Raw genomic sequence first — 21,050 nt, forward strand, 5'->3', positions numbered from 1 at the left:
CACCTCAGCCATTGCACTCCACTTTGATCTTTGTCTCCTTTGTCTTCAAGGCCAGAGAAGTCCTGTTAATGCCCAGAGGGAGGCCCCAGGGCGGCTCACATTGTTCTGTCCACTGTGCCCTGACTCATGCCATGGTCTAGCTGTCTTCTTCTCCCACTCAGAGCCTCAGTCTCCCACAGTCATAATCTCAGCCTCTAGATCCCCCCTGTGGGAATGTCTGGCTCCTTTTGCATAATACCCTGGGATCACACATGGAAGAAGCAGCAGCGGCAGCAGCACAAAAGGCAGGAGCATCTTACCTGCCTCCCTCCCCGAGGTCTGTTTTCCTTCAGCACAGCAGGCTCAACACTCTGAAGCCGAGCTTGCCGCTGTCCTTGGCTGCGGATGTGTGTGGGAGTGGAGATTGTGTTGTTTCCCGTCTCCCACACAAACCACAGCCATGAGGTGATGGGTGTCTCTGGCGTCCCCTGGGGCTGAGGACCCAGTGAGCTCTCGGGGTAAACATTTCAATTAGGAATAAAAACACTTCTTCCTTTTCTGCAAATGTTGGGATCAGAAACAAGGCCTCTGCTGGTTGAAGGGGAAGAGCAGAGCTGAGTAAAGGTGGTCAAGGCCTCCTCCCAGGGCCAGGGCTGGGGAGGGGGGCAGAGGAAGGCACCAGGAGACAAGCCTGCCCTTGTCAGCTGAGGGCCTAATGGCCAGGGTGCCCCGAGGCTGGGTTTGGTTTTGTTCTCAGTGTGTGTGTGTGTGTGTGTGTGTGTGTGTGTGTGTGTCAAATGTATATATAACATAAACTTGACCATTTTAACCCTCACTGTCTCGAAACCCCAGGGCTCTCCCCTACTCCGATTCTGTGACATTAAGTACATTCACCATCCACCTCTAGAGCTTTCTCATATTCCCCAACTACAACACTGTATTCACTAAACAATAACCCCCATTACTCTTTCACTCAGCTCTTGACAGCTTCCATTCTACCTTCTGTCCCTATGAATTTGACGACTCGAGGGACCTCATATAAATGGAATCGTATGCTTCTCGTGCTTTTGTCTCTGGCGTATTTCACTTAGCAAAATGTCTTCAGGAATCACCCATGTAGTAGCATGTGTCAGATGTCATTCCTTTTGAGGGCTACGTAATATTCCATTGATCCTGTAGACCACATTTTGTTTATCCATCCATCTTTCACACTTGGGTTGTTTCCGCATTTTGGTATTGTGACTAATGCTGCTATGAAAATGGGTGTGCAAGTATCTGTTCAAATTCCTGCATTCGATTCTTTTGGATAGATACCTAGGAGCAGAGTTGCTGGGTCACATGGTAATTCTATGTTTAATTTTTTAAGGAACTGCCAAATTGTCTTCTAGAGTGACAGCACCGATTTATAATCCCACCAGCAATGTGTGAGAGTTTCAGTTTTTCCACACCCTCGCCAACATTTGTTATGTTCCATTTTTTGGTAATAGCAACCGTGGGTCATGATAGTTTTGATTTTTATGGTCCCCCAAGGTTTTTGTGTCTTGATTTACCCTCTGGTTTGGAAAAGCAGATCGAAGATGCCTGTTTCGGTCTTTGTTTGATCCTGCCGGCCACTCTCTCACCTGCTTCCAGCACCTGCAGCACCTGCCTGACAGGTCACGGTGTTCTTCCTTTTTCTTTGTTTTAATTGCACTTGTAATACATAGAAAGAAAATTCAAAATTATAGATAAGCACAGAAAAGGAAGTAATATAGATATGGTCCGTATTCCCACCACTTAAGAAAGGCAGCCTGGAGACATCTCGGTCCCTCTGGAATTGTACCCCTATAAACCTGTTTTTCTGTATTCCCAGCCCCCCTCCTCCTTCACAAATTCCTTCTCCCACCTTCCCCTTTTTTCCGGGGTTCCCCTCCTGAACCTCCCTGTCTCCACTGCACTTTTATAGCTTTTGCTGAACTCCAGACAGACATCAATGAGCTGACCAGTGACCTGGACCGCTCAGGAATCCCCTACCTGGACTATCGTACCTATGCCATGCGGGTCCTGTTCCCTGGCATCGAGGACCATCCTGTCCTGCGGGAGCTGGAGGTAACATCTGTCCCCCTGGCCCAGCCACACAATGGGGACACAGTGCCCAGGTGTCAGGGTGCGCTGATGGAGCTCAGCAGCTCACAGAAAAGTGAGGAGAAAGAGCTTGTAATGGCATCACCGTGACAGGCATACTTCTAATTAGGAAGATCATGGCCAAGGCGGGCACCGAGGCTCTTTGGGATGATTCCAAGGCAAGGCTCATTGTCATTTTCAAATTAATAACTGAATTAATTAACTACAATTCTGCCTCATTCTCAAATGGACTTAAGGTGGCTTAGGGAAAGACACAGAATTCTGTGAGGCTTGATCATTTGTTGGTTTGTTTTACTACACCAAAACAAATACTGATTTATCCTAGACCAAATCTTTGTCCCTGATAAATCAGGACAGAGATTAAGGGGAGACTAGCAAGCAGAGTGGGTCTTACCAGGTATCTCCTATCATATTCTTGGGAAAACCAGATGGATGGCATCCCACTGAGGGCCTGGCCTGGACCCCAACCCTCCCAACCTAGAGGGAGGTCAGAATAGACTGTGGGCTTCAGAGACCGCCATTCCTACATCATCGTGAGTGCGGTGGTTATGGGCCTCATGGTGAGAGTCTTACCATTGGTATTGTTGCTGGCAAAGACCCCAGTGGGAGCCGGGCTAGGAGGCCAGAGCTGCCCTCTGAGGGTGTACCCATCACGCCCAACCCAGGTGCAGGGGAACGGGCAGCAGCACGTGGAGAAGGCCCTGAAGCTCTTTGCCCAGCTCATCAACAACAAGGTCTTCCTGCTGACCTTCATCCGCACCTTGGAGCTGCAACGCAGCTTCTCCATGCGTGACCGTGGCAATGTGGCTTCGCTCATCATGACTGGCCTGCAGGGCCGCCTAGAGTATGCCACCGATGTCCTCAAGCAGCTGCTCTCCGACCTCATCGATAAGAACCTGGAGAACAAGAACCACCCCAAGCTGCTTCTCCGGAGGTGAGCTGTGTGCAGAGTTGGTGTGGCAGCGAGTGACTGCACAGGGACACGGGGCCATGAGAGCAGGTCCCGGAAATGGCACCAGAGGGTTCCCTCTGCAGAAAGGCCTGTATCCACACATCCTGTAGTACAGAATCTGATCTCCCGCAGCCAGGCACTGTGTGCTGTCTGCGGCTGATAACACGTGACAGAGGAGCACAGGCCTTGGCTCGGATCTCAGCGTGAGCCCCAGCTCTGCCACCTACTAACTGTGTGAACGTGGGCCAGTGACATAGCCTCACTGCTGCTTAGTTTCCTTGTGGACAAAATGACAGATCGCCTGTCCTGCAGTCTCTCTCCCTCCCTGTGCTTCTAAAGCTGTGCTGTCCAACATCCAACACATATGTAGCCACCTGTGACCTTTAACTAAAATGAAGTGAAATGTAAAATTCAGTCCCTCTGTTGCACTAGCCTCATTCCACCAATGTCACCACATATTGGCCACCCTATTGGACAGAGCAGATGGAGAACATTTCCATCTAACAGAAGGTTCTATTGGACGGCACTGGGCTAGAGGTTTGATGCAACCTATACCTCCCAGACCCAGCTTCCTGGATCTCAGTCACCAGCATCCACCACATACCCGCTCCTCCGTTGCCGTCTTCCTGGCAGAGGGTTGGAGCTTGGCGTCCATCCCCAGAGTGCACCCTCTCTGGAGGCCCCAGGGAGCTGAGCACAGCTCTGGAATAAGCCAGATCTATTTCATGGCCTTCCCTTTACACTTCTCTGAGCAAGGGCTCAGGCTTCCAGGCCCCACATTGGGTGAGAAGGGGGGGAAGAAGGGCTTTGTTTTATGACTACAGACTCCCCATCCTGCCAACCTGAGCCTTAGAAACTCTCATTAAAAACTGTTTTATTTAAATTAGAGCTAATCTCAGGCACAATGCACAGAGAGGGGAGCTGGGAGGGGCCAGGGGAGAAAGCTGCAATTTCTTCCACATTGTCACTCTCTCCCGAGCCTCAATCGATGAGCAACCCTGCAGCCCTGGCAAGTGCTGGGATTTACTGCAAACAGAGGGTATAATTTGCACCACGTGCAGGGAGTTAAAACACCCCTCCGGCATCCCCATCACGGAGGATCTGTCACAGCCGCTTTGTTTCTTCATGAGCCCCCAGATCTGCAGCCCTGGAGTGGGGGAGGGGGAGGGGCGGTGCTTGAAGAAGCAGATCCCCTGTCAGCAAAAAACACACGCTGCTCTCTACCCAAGGGGCTGGGATCCAAGACCCCACCTGACAGGATATCAGGTGTCATTCTTGGCACTTTACATGTATTAACTCATTCACCCTGACAGCAGTTCTGTGGAATAGATGATGATGATGATGATGATGATGATGATCCCCATTCAGAGATGGGGAAAATGAGCCCAGAGGGATGAAATCACTTGCCCAAGGGCCACACAGTCAGTGCGTGACAGAGCCAGGATTTAAACTCAAGCAGTGTGACTGAGTGTTTGGAGGGCAGGTGCCAGCTACGATGTTCTGGACTTGCAAAGTAAAGTGCAGTGTGCAGGCAGGCAAAAAATCCCAGAGGCCCAAGGAAACTACTTGTCCAGCTCATCAACATCCCCTGAGGCCAGAGGGGAGAAGGGAGAACTGGTTTTTTGCGACCCTGTGGGATGGGGTATTGGGTGTTTTTATCTGCAGACCACAGCGCCATTCCATTATCACAGGAAATTGAGGTGCAGAAAGAAGAAATCTCTGGCCCAAGGTCACACTTGTGGTTACTGGCCAAGTATGGCTAGGACCAGGTGTCCTGGCTCCCAGCCCTGTGTCATTCAGTGCCCACAACAAACCAGGCCCTGCTCTGCCACCCTTCATAAAGGTCTGACCCCTGTCCCTTCTCCCTCTCCAGGACCGAGTCCGTGGCTGAGAAGATGCTGACCAATTGGTTTGCCTTCCTCCTGCACAAGTTCCTGAAGGTGAGTGGGAATGAGATGGGAGCCCCAGCTGAGAGCAGGGTGGGGGGCAGCTCCAAGTAGCCAGGCCACCAGGGCTGCATGGGGACCCCCTCAGGAACAGGGTCCCACCTGGCCAGGTGGTCAGGAGAGCAGGGAGGAGGCTGGTGCTGCCACGTGCCTGTCCTGCCTGTGCCCCCAGGAGTGTGCAGGGGAGCCGCTGTTCATGCTCTACTGCGCCATCAAGCAGCAGATGGAGAAGGGCCCCATCGATGCCATCACAGGCGAGGCCCGCTACTCCCTGAGTGAGGACAAGCTCATCCGCCAGCAGATCGAGTACAAGACCCTGGTGAGGAGGCTGGAAGCTTGGGGACAGTGTGAACCTTCTGCCCCCTATTCCCACTTTACCCTCTGACCACACAGCCAGTCTGAGGGGTCAGTAAAGATGTTGGGAGACTGACTGGCCTAGAAGCGAGTCCAAGTGCATGAAGGGCAGGCAAACCCAGCTGGGTGCCTTCTCTCCTCCTCATCTGGTGGGCCTTAAAGAGCTCGCAGTGCCCCAGTTTGCCCTGGATATTATTGGGTGGAGAAAAAAATCACCCACCGTTAAGTACGAGGAAATTGACATGATGGGAAAGAACATGAGTCTGTGGAATCTTGATAGAGAGGCTTCAGGGAAGGGGGAAGCCGCCCCTGGACACACCTGGAGCCATCTCTGAGGCCCAGGGCAACTCGTTGCAGGATCACAGGTCCTCTGAGCAATCCAGGAGCTAGAAAGTAGAGTCCTGTTTCTTTGAGAAACACAGATGACTCAGGCTGTCATTGGCCAATGGCAGGGAGGTGAGAGAAAATGAGGCACAGACAGAGAGACACCCCATATCTCCCATGAGGGGAGGGGCCGTGGAAAGAGAGATTCCTTCCAAGGCCTCGATTCCTCTCCTTCAACTTCTCCCTCAACTCCCTCCTGCTCCCCTTCTCTGGCCACTTGCAGATCCTGAACTGCGTCAACCCAGACAATGAGAACAGTCCAGAGATCCCAGTGAAAGTGTTAAACTGTGACACCATCACGCAGGTCAAGGAGAAGATCCTCGATGCCATCTACAAGAACGTGCCCTACTCTCAGCGGCCTAGGGCTGTGGACATGGACTTGGGTAGGAGGCCTGGCTGAGAGTGGGGACGGGTAGAGAGGCAGCTCCCAGGAGGCGTGTGCACTGTAGGAAAAGTCGGGAAGATGGGAAGCCCTGCCCTGCATACAGCCCCTCCTGGGGGCATGACTGGGCCCTGCCCAGTAAGGGGCCACCTGAAACACTGCTCCCAGGGCACTGCCTACTGAGAAGTGGCCGCCTTTGGGAGGCCACACTCCCGCCTGGACCCCACGGAGCCTAGACATCTTAAGTGCTATCACTGCACCAGCTTGAGAAAAGCCAGGGTTGCCAGGTGCCTAGAGGAGATAGGACTGGGTGATCCTGGCCGGCAGTCCCACCTCCTCATGGTGACCTGCACCACCCTTTTACCCAGAGTGGCGTCAAGGCCGGATCGCCAGGGTAGTACTGCAAGACGAGGACATCACCACCAAGATCGAGGGTGACTGGAAGCGCCTCAACACACTGATGCATTATCAGGTGAGGGTGGGCCCTCTTGGTTTGGGAAGGGGCTTTGCTCCAGGACCTTCGTCCCAAATATCTCCTAGGCCCTCAAAAGCCTAAAAGGGGTTTTCTTATCTTTCCTCTTCCCTTCCTCCATCATTCTAGAGCCGTGATTCTTAGCCATGGCTGCACATTAGAATTGCTGGGGGAACTTATGAAAAACATGAGCTCCAGACCCACCCTGAGAAACTGATGTATTGGGTCTGGGGTAAAGCTAAGCATTGCTATCCTCTTAGCCCTGCATCTGCAGAAAAATTGAATGTTGTAACGTCTTCCTCAAAGAGCCACCGTCAGTGTCTGCTGCTTTCTCTCTTCAGCATCTTACAAATGCAGCTGACGCTTCTCATTTGCAACATAGCGGGAAGTGGCATAGGCTTGTCTTCAGGTCCTTCTGCCACTGGCTTGCTGGTGTCCTTGGGGAAATTACTTAAGCTCTTGTCCTTCTTCTCTGTAAAATGGGGTTAATAGTGATCCCTGCCCCATAAAGTTATGTAGGATAGATTAAATATAGTAGGTAAAGTGTTTAGCACACAGGCAGAATTCAACTGCCTATTGAATGAACAGTCAAAAAAATAAAAATCCCAGCTAAAGAACAAAAGATCCAGGAGGTATCCAGTCTGTCTTTCCCTCCCGTGGTAACCACTGGAGGCTAGGGGTCTCTGTAAAAGTAAGCACAGTAGGCAGGTTGGGATTCAGGAAAAATAATAAAGTAGAAGCTGAAAATGAGACACACCAAGGGAAATTAAACCAACCAAAGGAAGTGCCTGAGGCTGCAAGGCCCACTGGGACCACCTGATTAATAACATCCTCCTGTGTCTGTGCCTCACGAGGGGAGGGAGGGAGCAGGGGGCGGCAAGCTGGGCTCGGAGGCACCCAGTTGCCAGTGACCAGGAGGTTGGGGCCCCAAACAGCCAACAGGGTCTGATGGGGAGCCTCCCAGGGCACAAGTGAAGCGGGGGAAACACTGGACCACTCCTCTCCAGGCTGCATCTCCTTACTGGCCTGTGTTCCCCACCCCAGACAGAAGGAGTGTGCTCTGGTGGGAAGAAAAAGGACACTGTGAGCTGTAATTAAGTCCCTGCTCACGGGTGGTGTGACTTTAATCTCTGGAAAACTTGGGCTTCTCATCTGTAAAATGGGAGTAACAACCCGACTTGTGAAGGTGGTTGGAAGGGTTCGAAACCATAGGTGAGGTGCCCAGGCTGAGTACTTACATTCACGGAGCTGCAAACATTCTGTGTTGATCCTAACCCACCCCCACCTCACAGTGTTCATATATTCTATAGGACAGTTGTAAGGAACCAATTAGAGCTGGAGAAGAAAGTGCAAAACAGAATAGCATCATGCCCCCAACTTATTAGTTTCTCCTGGGCAGGAATGGGGCCTCTCTTCTCTGTGATGCCTTCATGCTGTTACTGGGCTGTCCATCTGACGGTTCCCAATCAGAAGAATGGAAAATTCTGTTCTTACCGTGCTCATCATACAAAGAGCTTTCAATTCCCTGATGTCACTTATCATTCATGTATTCATTCATTCCTCAAATATTTACTGAGCTTTACCGAGTGCATGGCACTTCCCACGTACTAGCCCTGAGTGACAGGGGCCCACAGGGATTATTCTTCCCATTGGGAGCCAGTGATGCTGCTGCTGCTCATGAGCACTTGCCGGGCAGCAGGCACTGCCCTCAGCCTTTCCGGTTCCAGTTCCTTTACTCTGAACAACAGACCTATACCAGATTGTTATTCCCTTTGACAAATGAGACAACTGAGGCACAGAGCAGTTAAGTGACTTTCCTGGAGTAATGTAGCCAGGAATTTGCAGAGCCAAAGTCAGACCCAGCCAGGCATCCCGGCCACAGATTTGCACTGCCTGTTGGTCAAGAGAAAGAAAGACTGAGGATGAGAGAGATTCAGGGACCAACACCTGGACTTGAGTTGACTGTGGTCATTCCAGCCAAGTCGTGGATCTTCCTTTAGGTGACAACAAACTATAAATGATAAGGTAACGTGTCCTTTCTGCGAGTGTAAACCTGCCCCTGCCAGTCTTTCAGAAGATCGCTTCTAGGCTGTCAGTTGCAAGGGTGGAGATGCCCCTCTCAGTTCCAGACCCGGTGCCACTGGTGCAAACTGCTGGTGGTCCCGAGGGCAGTGCCTGGCTGGGAATCACGCAGCCTTGGCACCTTCCAGGCCTGTGCAGAGCACAGGGTCCTGCAGCTTTCGGTCATCAGGTCAAAGCATTACCCTCTTGTTACCCTCCCTGGGGTCCAAGGTCCTTGGAGCTCTGACACTAGAAAATCTGCATAATCTTAATTAACAAAGAGATGTTAAAAATCTTCCTGGGCTCCTGCAGATTTATAGGGAGGGTAAAATTAAACACCGCTACTAAACCCAACTATCAGGGAATCTCGTTAGTGCTAATGTTCATTTACAGTTCGACTTCCTAACATTTAATTCTTTTTTGGTGGGAGAGAGGGACTGACAATTTAAGACCCAGAAAGATGGTTTTACGACTGGTGCAGCTATAAATCAAACTTACAAAGTTCATAAAAATTGTTAAAATAAAAAATGGTTTAATAGGAATGTTTTATGACCCATAACATTATTATAGCTGTTTTATTCCCTCTGCGTTAGGGGTTTAATTGGATCACCACAATTCTGGGGATTCTCCATTTTTATTGGATGGAGGCTGATCTTAAATCACAATGGCCCCAACTGTCTTCAGTGTGGCTCCTCATTCATCAGCCCTTGCCCTCCAGGCTAGGTGCTGAGCCTGGGCACCCTCAGCGAGAATGGGCAAGGCACCATCTTTCTCTTTGACTCCAAGAGCAGCCGTTCTGTTTGAGAATTTCTTCAAGGTGGCCCAGGCTGTAGAGGACCTAGGCCAGAAAGAAATCAGAGCCAGAGGGAAAATGTACTTCAGACCACTGTGACTTGAAATAAAGTCCCAATTAGGACATAATGAGGAGAACATGTGCTCTGGAGCCTGACAGGCCTGGCTACAGACAGTGGCTCCACCAGGTACTGTGTGACCTTAGAAGCTGTTGCTTAGCCTCTTGATGCTTCAATTTCCTCATCCGTAAAATGGTAATCATTGTCCGTGACTCACCAGGACGCAGGGGGGCCGGGTCTAGCCCGGTGCTGCCCAAGAGAAATACAATGCGAGCCACATGTGTAATTTTAAATGTTTAAAGCCACATTTAAAAAGTAAAAACACACTGATTAAATGAATGTCAACAATATATTTTCTTTTTTTTAAGATTTTATTTCTTTATTTTTAGAGAGAGGGATAAGGAAGGAGAGAGGGAGAGGAACATCAATCTATGGTGGCCTCTCACGTGCCCCACACTGGGGATCTGGCCTGCAACTCAGGCATGTGCCCCAACTGGGAATCAAACTGGTGACCCTTTGGTTCTCAGGCTGGTGCTCAGTCCACTGAGCACCTCCACACAGGGCAACAATATATTTTCTTTAACCCAACTGATCGAAAATAATTATCATTTCAATCTGTCATAAATATAAAAATTACCAATGAGGTAGTTTGCTTTTTTTTAACTCATGGTAGGTCATCGAAACACACCGTATATTGAACATTTGTTTATAGCACATTTCAGTGCAGACACCTACAGCACATCTCAGTTCAGACTCACCGTCAATTCCAAGTGCTTAGTAGCCATAGGTGGTGAGTAGCTGCCATGTTGGACAGCAGGAATTGTTATTTTGAGTATTCCTGATCACCTTGCTCTACTCCACATCTGTTGGGTACCTTGCAGAAGTTCTGAACCACTCGGTTTCCCCAAACACTGACATTCACCTGCACTGTATCTTTCATACCCTTCTCAGGTGTCAGACAGATCAGTGGTGGCTCTGGTCCCCAAACAGACCTCCTCCTACAACATCCCTGCCTCTGCCAGCATCTCCCGGACATCCATCAGCAGATATGGTAAGGCCAGGAAGGCAGCCTGGGCAGCTCGGAGGGGAGTCTTCTGTGACCTACCAGACACCACTCACTGTCCTTCTAATAGCAGGACGCATCTGCTGCTGCCAGCCTCAGCAAAAGACCCTTGCTCATGTGTGTCCTTCCCCGGTCCACTCATTCCCAGAGCTGCCCACCTCCTCAGAGCAGTGGGAGCAGGTGGCACCATGGGCCCTTCTTTCAATAGCCCTTCCTGGGGAAGGAGTTCAGGGGGTCCAGAGCCAGAGAGGCACCTGGATAGAGGAGGTCCATACATCCCAGTCTCCGCCTATTGTCCAGGCTAACTAACTTATTACTAGTGCCCCCTGACACTCTCAAAAGTGTCTCAGTTTGGGCAATAAATTAGCCATCCTAGACTGTCCACCACTGAGGAGTGTTAGGACGCCTAGTGCCGTCTGGGCAATGAGGTGCCAGTGCTTCACTCTCTTGTTTCCTGTTTCTGGACTTGTACATGCACTAAGGCTTTGGGCTGTCCAACTTAAGGACACCTAAGGACAGAGGCCAGCAGCTCCAAAACGGCCTTGGCAATTCCATATTCTAGGCCCAAGTAAGAAGTGCCCCCATTAACTTCAATGAGGGAGGATTACAGCTCACAGCTCCTTAGTATCCAGGTTTCTATCAAAGCCCTTATGGAAATATCCACTTGACGTGTTACCTATCGATCATTCTTTGCTGGGAGCATCAGGGGAGGTGGACTCCACAATTGCCAAGGGTCTCTCTAGCTCACAGAATTTCTGAATCCTCTTTTTACAGAAAGCTTCAGGCTGTCCTCATGCCAGCCAAGGATCCTTAAAATAACCCCCCACCCTAATAGGAGGTCCCAGGGGTCCTTTTCTATTTGGAACTGGTTTATTCTGAGTCAGAAGCTTGGGGAGACCTACAGAAAAAGGAGCAGGGGGAACCTACACAACCTTGTACCCACTGTCTGGCCACAACAGGAGGGAAAGCATGAAAGCATAGCAGGCGAGATTCTAGAAGACTTCTTCAGGCAAGGATGATGAAATCCGTTCCTCACAGGCCTCCACCGCCCCCTTCTCCTCAGACTCCTCCTTCAGGTACACAGGCAGCCCTGACAGCCTGCGGTCACGGGCCCCCATGATCACCCCAGACCTGGAGAGCGGGGTCAAGGTGTGGCATCTGGTGAAGAACCACGACCATGGAGACCAGAAGGAGGGTGACCGGGGCAGCAAGATGGTGTCGGAAATCTACCTGACCCGGCTACTGGCCACCAAGGTAAGTCCTGCTCTACTCTGCCTCGGGAGGACATCATACAGCCTGGCCTTCGAGGGAACCCAACCAGACAAACAGGCCCAGGTCTCCCAGCAGCCACCGCTGTTTTCTCCCCTGTAGGAAAAACCATAATGATGTTGTTGCTCCTGGCCCACTCCTTAAGAGGAGTGGCTCCCCACATCTGAGCCCCAACCCCTTAGGAACATACTGTGTTTTTCTTATTGGCATTCACTGAACAGATAGGCTGGCCTCCACCATCGCTGCCTTTTCCACCCACTTTCTGGCCAGAACGGGAGGGAAAGCAGGAAGGAAGGCCTGGTCCTGACAATAATCCCAGAGAAAGTGCCCTTCCCCCACCCCATGCCATCTTCCCAAACGCTGATGGAAGTGAGGCAGCAGTGCTGGAAGTTTCCCTTGCAGAGAACAGTAGTTAGGTGTGGCAATCATATGGCTCATGTAGGCCAGACAGGGCTAGATTTAAATACGGTCCCCTACTGACCAGCAGAAATGCCCCAGAAATTCCAATACAGTGGCATGAGGTTACAGCTCTCAGACTTGCTCCTAGAAGTGGCACAGACAGATACCATCAAACTATGTGTCTCAAATTTTGCTCTGCCCAAAAGGACAATGAGGGACCAACAAAGTGACACCAGAAAAGGTTAGACATTTTCCTGACCTTCAGAGGTAGTCCTTGAACCTGTGAACTGGGGGACCCAGGCCCAGTCTTGTCCCTCCCCAGAGACCCTAAATGCCCTGTGGGTCAGGGCTCTGCCCGAGTGTTCTTGGATCTGGACCCTTCACTCATAGCCCCACTCCAGAACCACTCTTACCCCAGGCCACTAACATCATAAGCATTTTCATACGTTCCTATCAGGCCATCTGTGGTCCTGCCATGCTCCTGCCAGGAGGCCCCTGGTCCCCCAGCTGGCTCTTTAGACACCTTGCTGTATGAGCCTGTGCCCCCCATTTCCCATAGGAAGCCTAGACTCAGAGCGCTAGCTGTCTTCCTTCCTGTCATGGACACAGCGTAAATGTAGCATGTGGCTGCACGTTGGTGGAGATCTTCCCAGGAATCTGCATCCCATTTAGGCCCTCCCGCCTCGCCAGCACCCCAACAGGCACCTCCCCACCCCCACCACACCGTCTGCTCAGCCTGGTATCACTGGTGTTGCAGACGAATTTCCAAGGCAGGATTGGTCCAAGGCACCATCTGGTCTGCCCGTCTGCTGCCTGCTATCCCCCTCCCCCACTCTTCACCTCATCTTCTCCCACTGCCCCTTCCCCAGGGAACCCTGCAGAAGTTTGTGGACGACTTATTTGAGACCTTGTTCAGCACTGTGCACCGGGGCAGCGCTCTCCCCCTGGCCATCAAGTACATGTTTGATTTCCTGGATGAGCAGGCAGACAGACACAGCATCCACGACACAGATGTGCGGCACACCTGGAAAAGCAACTGGTAACCCCTGGGGAGCCCGGAGGGAGCTGTAGCCTGGAAAGGCTGCCAGCTGTGTGGGCTGGGACCAACAGGGTCCAGGGGGATGGAGGAGCCTGTTCACTGTGGCTGGTAGGCCCAGGCTCTTTGGACAAATAGCGCACATATGCTCTGCAGACCCACCAAGTGGGTCCTGCTCAGCTTAGGGCCTAGCGCTAGGACACACACTTGAGCTCTGCCCTTTTAGGTTGAGACCTTTGCCCAGGAAGCACCTTGCCCTGGACTCTGAGATCCCTAGTAGTCAGGAAAAGGGAGCTGGGGGAACCTAGACAAAGAGCCTCACTTGAGAACTAGCAGCAGAGTCTGAAAGCCAAGGCAGTGCCAGGCATTCTGAGCAGGGCAGAATCTAAGGCACTTCCCGAGATCTGGAAGCCCTGAGTTCAACTGAGATCCCAGGGAAGATGGCCAGCAATCTGGAGAACTCACACCTGCTGTAGACTTGAGCCCACTTATTAGGAGGGTGTCACTGCAAACTTGATCCCCTAAGGCCAGGTTATTACCCCACAGCTTTCAGGAAGCAGCAGGCAGATATCCTACAGGCATGACTCTCTTCCCTAAAAGTAATCTCAACAGACCCAGCAGTGGGGAAGCAGCTCCCCCGGGCTGCTGGGGTAAGACTTTTCTCTCCTGGCCTTGAACCAGAACCAAAACTAAGCTAAGGTCTGGCTTACAGGTCAGATAGGGCCTGGCTAAGAGCCAGAGTCAAAAATCTTCCTTTGGAAAAGAGCACAGAGAGTAGAGAAAGGAGGTCCAGGCATTTGGGTTGGGCAGACAGCCCATACAGCTGTCTGGAGTCAGCGCTCTCTTCAGAAAACAGCCGACACAGATGGGCCCAGGCTGTTATTTGGGAAGCAAAAGTCCTAGCAACCCAAAAAACACGGTGGAAATACCCAACCCCAAGCCCAATTCTTTCCTTCTCTGGCACGTTGTGGTTGCAGAGTCCATCAAAGCCTGCAACTTTGATCACAGTGGAGTGAAATGTAGAGACTTGCGTGCCTACCACATACCTCACCTCACACTTCACCAGGACAGGTCTCTTGCCTGTGTCCCCATGGGCAGGGCAGGGGTATCTCCTTTGCTTTGGAGGATCTCAGCCCAGCATGGGGAGTAGGCACATTCAAGGAACTAAAAAAAAAAAAATCTGGATTATCTTCATCTGTCTGTCCTCTGTTACTAGCCAGGCTCAAGTTATAGAAATTCCCTACCCTGCTATTGTGGTGGGAAAAGTCCCCTTCACCAGACCTCAAATAGCTAATGTCTAAACAAAGAGTTTCGTCATAAGCTTCCCAAAGCTGCTGGAGGAAGGGAAGGATGGAAGAGATGAGTCACCTTCCAGCCCAGGTAGCTCCTCCCAGCTTACAGGAAAATGAGTGATTGCCTTGCATTTTGAAAGATAAGCAGAAATTCTAATGGAAGGGCTTCAAGTGGGCAAAGCAGGCCTTTCCCAAGACCTGAGAGAGCTGAGATATTTGGGAAAGTTTGGGGTCCCTCAGAGTCAAGAAAAGATGAAGAACAAGAGAGGAGAGGTAGGCTGGATTGCTGGAACATTACCTCAAGCCAGAGGGCCAAGCCAGGGAACAGAGTTTACTCCACAGAGGAGCCCAAAGAGTTAAGGCCCCGAAGGCAGCTGGAGGAGCAGGCAAAGTTGGAAAAGGAAGGAAAAACAGCAGCTGCTCTGGTTTTGAAGGGGGATAAATGGGCTTATCCTCCTTCTGGCCTAAGGAGCAGAGAAAATGCATTCTGCTCTGATTATGAATTCCCACTTTGCAGAAGGAACTCTCCGAAGCACTGATCAGTTCCTCTTTGGGTGGGAAAAACTGAGCTACAGTGAGTCACTTCCAGCGCACCAACAATGGCCTGCCTCGTCTTCCCCCTCTGCCCCTGCCCAGATACAGGAAAGCCTGGGGAGAGTCGTGAAAGAGCTGCCCCCAGGGGAGCCCATTCCTTAGCCCAGGCAGGCCGGCCAGCCCTGGGAAGCAGCCTGGGCTGGGCGGGGAGCACAGGTGGCCCCCTTTGTGCCCTCTTTGAGGCCATGCCCAGGGCAGCTGGCTGTGTACTTCCGGACAATGGCCATGGGCACTGTGAAGGGACTCTAGGAGCCTGGTGGCTTTGTTTGAAGCTCTGAGAAAATTGTGCAGTTCTCTGTTCTTGGGCTGCCCTGGGGGCATGGAGGCCTTTGCAAAAGGCTGCCAGGAGGGAACAGAACACCCCTTCCCACCCTTCAGTTCTCAGAGATCAGGGTCAGCGCCCCATTAGGGTACGATAGCATCTCTCTTTTTCTCTCAGGATCAGGAACGGCTTAAGCTAAATTAGCAGACCTGGTTGGACCCGTTTTCTATGATTTTATTTTCTTGCCCTTTAGAGAGAGAATTTTGTATTTGGGGGACAGGGAGGAATATTAGTGGGCACTGTCAGGGGTGCGGCCAAGGCATAGCCCTTAGGGTCTGCTCTGTCTCTCCCTACAGCCTCCCTCTGCGCTTCTGGGTGAATGTGATCAAGAACCCCCAGTTTGTATTTGACATCCACAAAGGCAGCATCACGGATGCCTGCCTCTCCGTGGTGGCCCAGACCTTCATGGACTCTTGCTCCACTTCAGAGCACCGGCTGGGCAAGGACTCCCCCTCCAATAAGCTGCTGTACGCCAAGGACATTCCCAGCTATAAGAGCTGGGTGGAGAGGTCAGTAGCACCCTGAGGAAAAAGGCCCATGCACGTCCGCCTGCTCCATTCTCCACCCTGTGCGTTTCACTCACCCTGGACTCACAACTGTGTTGGGTACCTTTGTACATGTTCTGGTCCTTTCCCTTGTTTATACTTCCTGCATTGGGGAGGAAGGGGAATTGGTGCGCTCGGAACTCAGATTATTATCATCATCCTAATTACCATTTATTGAGCATATGCTAAGTACCCGACACTGTAATAAAGACTTTGTCTGTACCATCTTATTAAAACATCCAACAGAGTTGTGAAGTAGCTATTACTATCATTTCCCTAAGAAAACTTTGGCACTGGGAGAGGCTAAGTAACCTGCCCAAGGTCAAACAGCTAGCAGGTAGCAGAGCTGTTTCGATACAAGGAGTTTGGTCAAAGTCTGAGCTTTTAACCACTCTAGGGGGCACTAGAGCCAGGAGCTCAAAGCTGCATGGACTTTGGCCTTGTGGGGGGGCCTGTCTCCATGCCTTAACCTCACACTGAAGAGGCCAGAGGAAGCCACATCAGAAGAGAAATAGGGAGGCACGAGTGAATGGGGACGCCTCATGGTCACTAAAGGCCTGGGCTCAGGGTAGGTGTAGGAAGACATTCGCTGAGCTGCCACCCAGGAGCCTGTCCTCTCTACACAGATACTATGCAGACATCGCCAAGCTCCCTGCCATCAGTGACCAGGACATGAATGCCTACCTCGCTGAGCAGTCCCGCCTGCACGCTGTGGAGTTCAACATGCTCAGTGCCCTCAATGAGATCTACTCCTACGTCAGCAAGTACAGCGAAGAGGTGAGACGGGGCCCCAGAGGGGACAGAAACCAGCATGCAGCAAGCAAGGCGGTTAAACACAACACCTGTGCAGGTCCTTGAATAATAGTATCAGAGGGTAATTTCGATAAAACAAACATGGGGGCAAAAACACCTAAGCTCAAAAGTCATTCGGATTCCCTCAGAAGGCAGGCTCACCTCTCCTGATTCACTGGGTACTTCCTTACACATTGCATTGTGTTTCACTCATTGTTCATGCAATAAATAACACTTTTAATAATGGCGAGGTTTTCCAGTTGAAAGTGTTGTATGATTAACTTCATTCTTTCTTAAACAATGAATTAGACTCTTCTTTGTACTTGGACACATCCTGTCAGTTACAGTTCAGATATGCAGGGTGACCGTAACATGAGTAGAGGTTAAATAGAACAGCTTTAGAGAATTCACAAGTCACACATTAGCAATGTACCTGAAAGACGTGGTAGTGATAATGATGATATAATAATAATAGTTGTAGTATCTAACACCTACATAGCACTTCTTTTATGCCAAATATTGTTTTAAACACCTTGGAGAGAGAGTTCACCCTCGAACAACACCATTTTGAATTGTGCAGGTCCATTTGTTTGTAGATTTTTTTTTCAACTGATCACAGTTCAGTTGACCTGCATAGGTCAAACCTGCATTGTTAAAGGTCAAACTTGCATTGTTAATTCTGCTGCTGGGAATTCACCTATGTAGAGGGGTAGCTGTAATTTCAGGAGAATCTTCTACTGTGTGGGAGGTCAGCACCCCTAACCTCTGTGTTCAAGGGCATACACACACATGTGTATATGTATATATGTATACATACATATACATGCACATATACATACATACATACATATACAGGGTGCAGCACAAATAATGCCCCTTTTTTATTACAAGTTCATAAACACATAATTCTGTAACATAACAATATTACACTCAAGCACACCATATGATATTTTAGGTGAAATGTTCAAATTAAAACTATAAATTACTATACCCGTATTATTTACCCTACCAAGCACACTGAAGCCGGCATTACTTCTGCTGGACCCTGTATAAACATATGTGCACACATACATATATAGAGTTCATCATATACGTTATTTAAGGTCATGTTCTTTAGGGCAGAATGGAAAGGCAGGTAGAAGGACGGAAGATTGGAAAGTGGCGTCTTCTGGACTGAGTCCTGAAGCCTTCCCCACCTCTGTTTTGTTCCTCAGCTCATCGGGGCACTTGAACAGGACGAGCAGGCCCGGCGCCAGCGGCTGGCGTACAAGGTGGAACAGCTCATAAATGCCATGTCCATCGAGAGCTGAGAGATGGAGCCTCCCGTTCCTGGGAAGAGGGACCCAGGAAAGCTGTCACACTGGGAGTCTCAGAAGGAAGGACAAGTGAAGGGGATCAGACGCCAGAGCTTGCTGTCTCCTGAGACCCCATCTCAGGGAGAGGGGAGGGCCCCTCTCCCCGTCCCAGCCCAGCTTCCTCACAGGTGGTTCCTGCAGAGAGAGACCATGGGCGTCACCGTCCCAGGGCGAACAAGAGAGGAGCAGGGGAGAAGCAGGGCCGTGGAGGAGGCGGTTCTTCAAGCTGAGAGGCACGAGCTAGGCCAGTTCTGCCTCTGTGACTGCTGCTTTGCATGAAAACTCATTTGATGTATATTGGGGAAATAATGAGAACTTTATTTAATTTTTTTTAAGAAAAAGGAAAACCAGAAATAAAACAAAACAAAAACCTCCCTGTTAATCCCGTCCAACTTTTGTTGAATTCTGGTTTCTACCCATTTCCTTCTTTCACCGCTGTCCCTCCTTCCTTATCTAACTCCTGTTTCCAATGCCAGAAAAAAAACCTACAGAGAGATGCTGGGGGAAATTGAAGGGAAAACGATTGTTTCTTTTCCCTTGAAATTAAAAAAAATAATAATAAATGAGGAGAAGAAGAATGAGCACAAGTTTGCACCAAACACTTAGCAAAACTAGAGGCCAGTAAAACCTGGAATTACCCTGGCAGCCAGAAGAGTGTGGGAACCATAGAACTCGCACCAACTGCAAAGCCATCAAGCAGCTCCGCCTGGCCAACGGGAACTCGAGCTTTACAGACCACACACCTGTATATTCTCATCTCTTCAGAGGACATATGTGTCTCTAGAGTACCAATGCTTATTGCTACTGTTTTTTCTTTTATGTGTGTATGTGTGTTTGTTTTATTTTATTTAATCCCAAACCTCAACCAATGAGGAGCTGATCTCTGGTACTTTGCATCTCCCTAAAGTTACTAACAGAAGTGTGGGAGAGGTGGGCCTCTCAGACAAGACGCCTGGCCTCCCTGAGGACATTGAGCAGCTCTGCCTTACTTCAGTCACTGTCATAACCAAGGCATCCTGGGGAAAGGGCTTGGAGGCATGTGGGCCAGGCCTCCAGGAGGTTCCATGTGGGGGCATGGGTGTTTGGCTTCGGATTCCATTCCAGTCCGCTAGTGGTTTTTACAATTAAAGAGAAAGCAAAAATAAAACACTGTTTACAGCAAGCAATACTTGAAGAGCATAGGTTAAAGAAGCTGCAGTATTTATTGCTATGCTTGCTTTCTTTCATTCTCTTGTGCCTGGAGAGGGGAGACAACCCTTCACTCATACGTGGAAGCTCCCGAGTGACCACCTGCTCAGGAGAAATGACTAGCCTACCCACACAACTGTCTTCTGCCTCTCTTGTCCTTAGGAGTTTGAAGGACAAGTGCGTGGCTTCCCACTGGGCTCCTTTCCTGCTCTCTCCTGCTGACACCTAAAACCATGATGACCAACTCTCCTGACTGTAGTTTCCAGACAAAGAGACCAAAGGTCCACACCCCACTCCAGAGGACTTGTGGAAGCCAGTGGGAGCCAAGAGGAAAATGGCTCTGTTGGGGGCAGGACCTTGGTGACCAGGACGGCCATCTGAGTTTCAAAGCCTCCCACACCGCCAAGGACCCAAGCAAACAGCTCCAACTTCTCTACAAGCAGCACCAAAATGTGGGCAAAGGAAGACAAGAGAAAGGCAAAGAGATTGGAAGGGGGAGGCAGGAGAGGACCAACCTCCTCTGTCCACCTACTTCTCACAGGGCTGCAATGCTGTGAGAAACTGGACCAGCCATCCCCAGAGAGACCAGACCAGGGTCATTTCCTCTGTAACTAACTCTGGGCCCCAGCTTCTCTATGCCTTGATATACCTCCAAACAAGTCCAACTTCTAGAGGCTCTGCTGACCACATTGGATTCCCAGGAAAGGGCTGCGGGTGGGGGAGCTCTGAGGGCTGGCTCTCATCCCTGGTGTGTGGCTTTGGATTGCTGAGCTAACCACACAGCAGACATCGCCTGGTATTCTCAGCTCCAGTTTCTTGCCTAAATGCAGCTGACAAATGGGAAGAGAAGGGCATTCAGCAAAATACTCAGGAAACTTGCTTGTTTTCATTATAATTCACAACCAGCCATGCCAAGGCCACTTTCTTCTGATAATCCACTTCTGGGTCCTATTAACAGCCTGAAAGAAATACTACCACTGGCCTTCCTCACTAAGCCAAAGTGTTGACTCTTCACACCACCCAAAACTTATCATCCCAGAGCTTATGGCTTATGGAGAGGAAAAGAGGAGGTATGGGAAGAAGAATGTGAGCAAGGAACTTTGTGCTATCCACAAAAAAAAAAAAAAAAAAAATCCAGCCCTCCTCATCTTACTTCTGAGCTCTGAATTTAGGTTTTTGGATCATACCACTGCTCAAACTGCCATCCCGGACTTTGCTCCACCAAAAAGTAAAAGCAACTTAGCCATCTCAGTTGCATCTTGACGTCCCTCAGCTCTCTACAGCCTCCTGGGTATCTCTCAGCAGTTTCTTCTGGTGACCACTGCCGCTGAGGGTTTGGGAGAATGTGGAGAGTGATATGGGATGGGGTACAGATTGGAGAGTACAGAGAAGAGGAGCCAGAGCTGGCAAGAGTGGCTTGGCCCCATTTCTCAGGATGCCATGAGAGAGGGAAGCTGGATTGGCAAAGGAAGTGGCAGAGGGGCACCCCTGAGAAAGGAATTAAGCAAAAGGAAAGCATCCTCCCTGGCTTCTCACCTGTCTCTCCTGCACCAGCTCTTGACATTGGGTCACCAAGAACCGGTGCCCTGTGGAACAGGGAGGAGAGGACGTTAGCTGTCCTCAACTCCTCACTATTATCCAATCTGCAGATATTTTGACCTTGAGTGAAGAGTAAGTATTAAAGTCACTG

The 21,050-nt window shown here is 50.3% G+C and overlaps 1 protein-coding gene across 2 annotated transcripts in view; it reads left to right on the forward strand.

Moving 5' to 3' along the window:
* Window positions 1-18,545, forward strand: part of PLXNA2 (plexin A2) — a 204,293-nt gene extending 185,748 nt beyond the window's left edge. For both annotated transcript variants that reach the window (XM_037156975.2, XM_053667982.1), the window contains 12 exons: window positions 1,925-2,067; window positions 2,769-3,037; window positions 4,929-4,995; window positions 5,174-5,320; window positions 5,963-6,122; window positions 6,490-6,593; window positions 10,457-10,556; window positions 11,632-11,822; window positions 13,106-13,275; window positions 15,777-15,989; window positions 16,652-16,802; window positions 18,032-18,545. In XM_037156975.2, the coding sequence (XP_037012870.2) occupies window positions 1,925-2,067; window positions 2,769-3,037; window positions 4,929-4,995; window positions 5,174-5,320; window positions 5,963-6,122; window positions 6,490-6,593; window positions 10,457-10,556; window positions 11,632-11,822; window positions 13,106-13,275; window positions 15,777-15,989; window positions 16,652-16,802; window positions 18,032-18,127 (1,811 nt within the window). In that variant the 3' untranslated portion in view covers window positions 18,128-18,545. The remainder of the gene's footprint in view (window positions 1-1,924; window positions 2,068-2,768; window positions 3,038-4,928; window positions 4,996-5,173; window positions 5,321-5,962; window positions 6,123-6,489; window positions 6,594-10,456; window positions 10,557-11,631; window positions 11,823-13,105; window positions 13,276-15,776; window positions 15,990-16,651; window positions 16,803-18,031) is intronic.
* The last annotated feature ends 2,505 nt before the right edge of the window (window positions 18,546-21,050 follow it).

The sequence above is a fragment of the Artibeus jamaicensis genome, unplaced genomic scaffold (assembly GCF_021234435.1).
Source record: "Artibeus jamaicensis isolate MK-2021 breed Jamaican fruit bat unplaced genomic scaffold, CSHL_Jam_final contig_475, whole genome shotgun sequence".
NCBI classification, from domain to species: domain Eukaryota; kingdom Metazoa; phylum Chordata; class Mammalia; order Chiroptera; family Phyllostomidae; genus Artibeus; species Artibeus jamaicensis.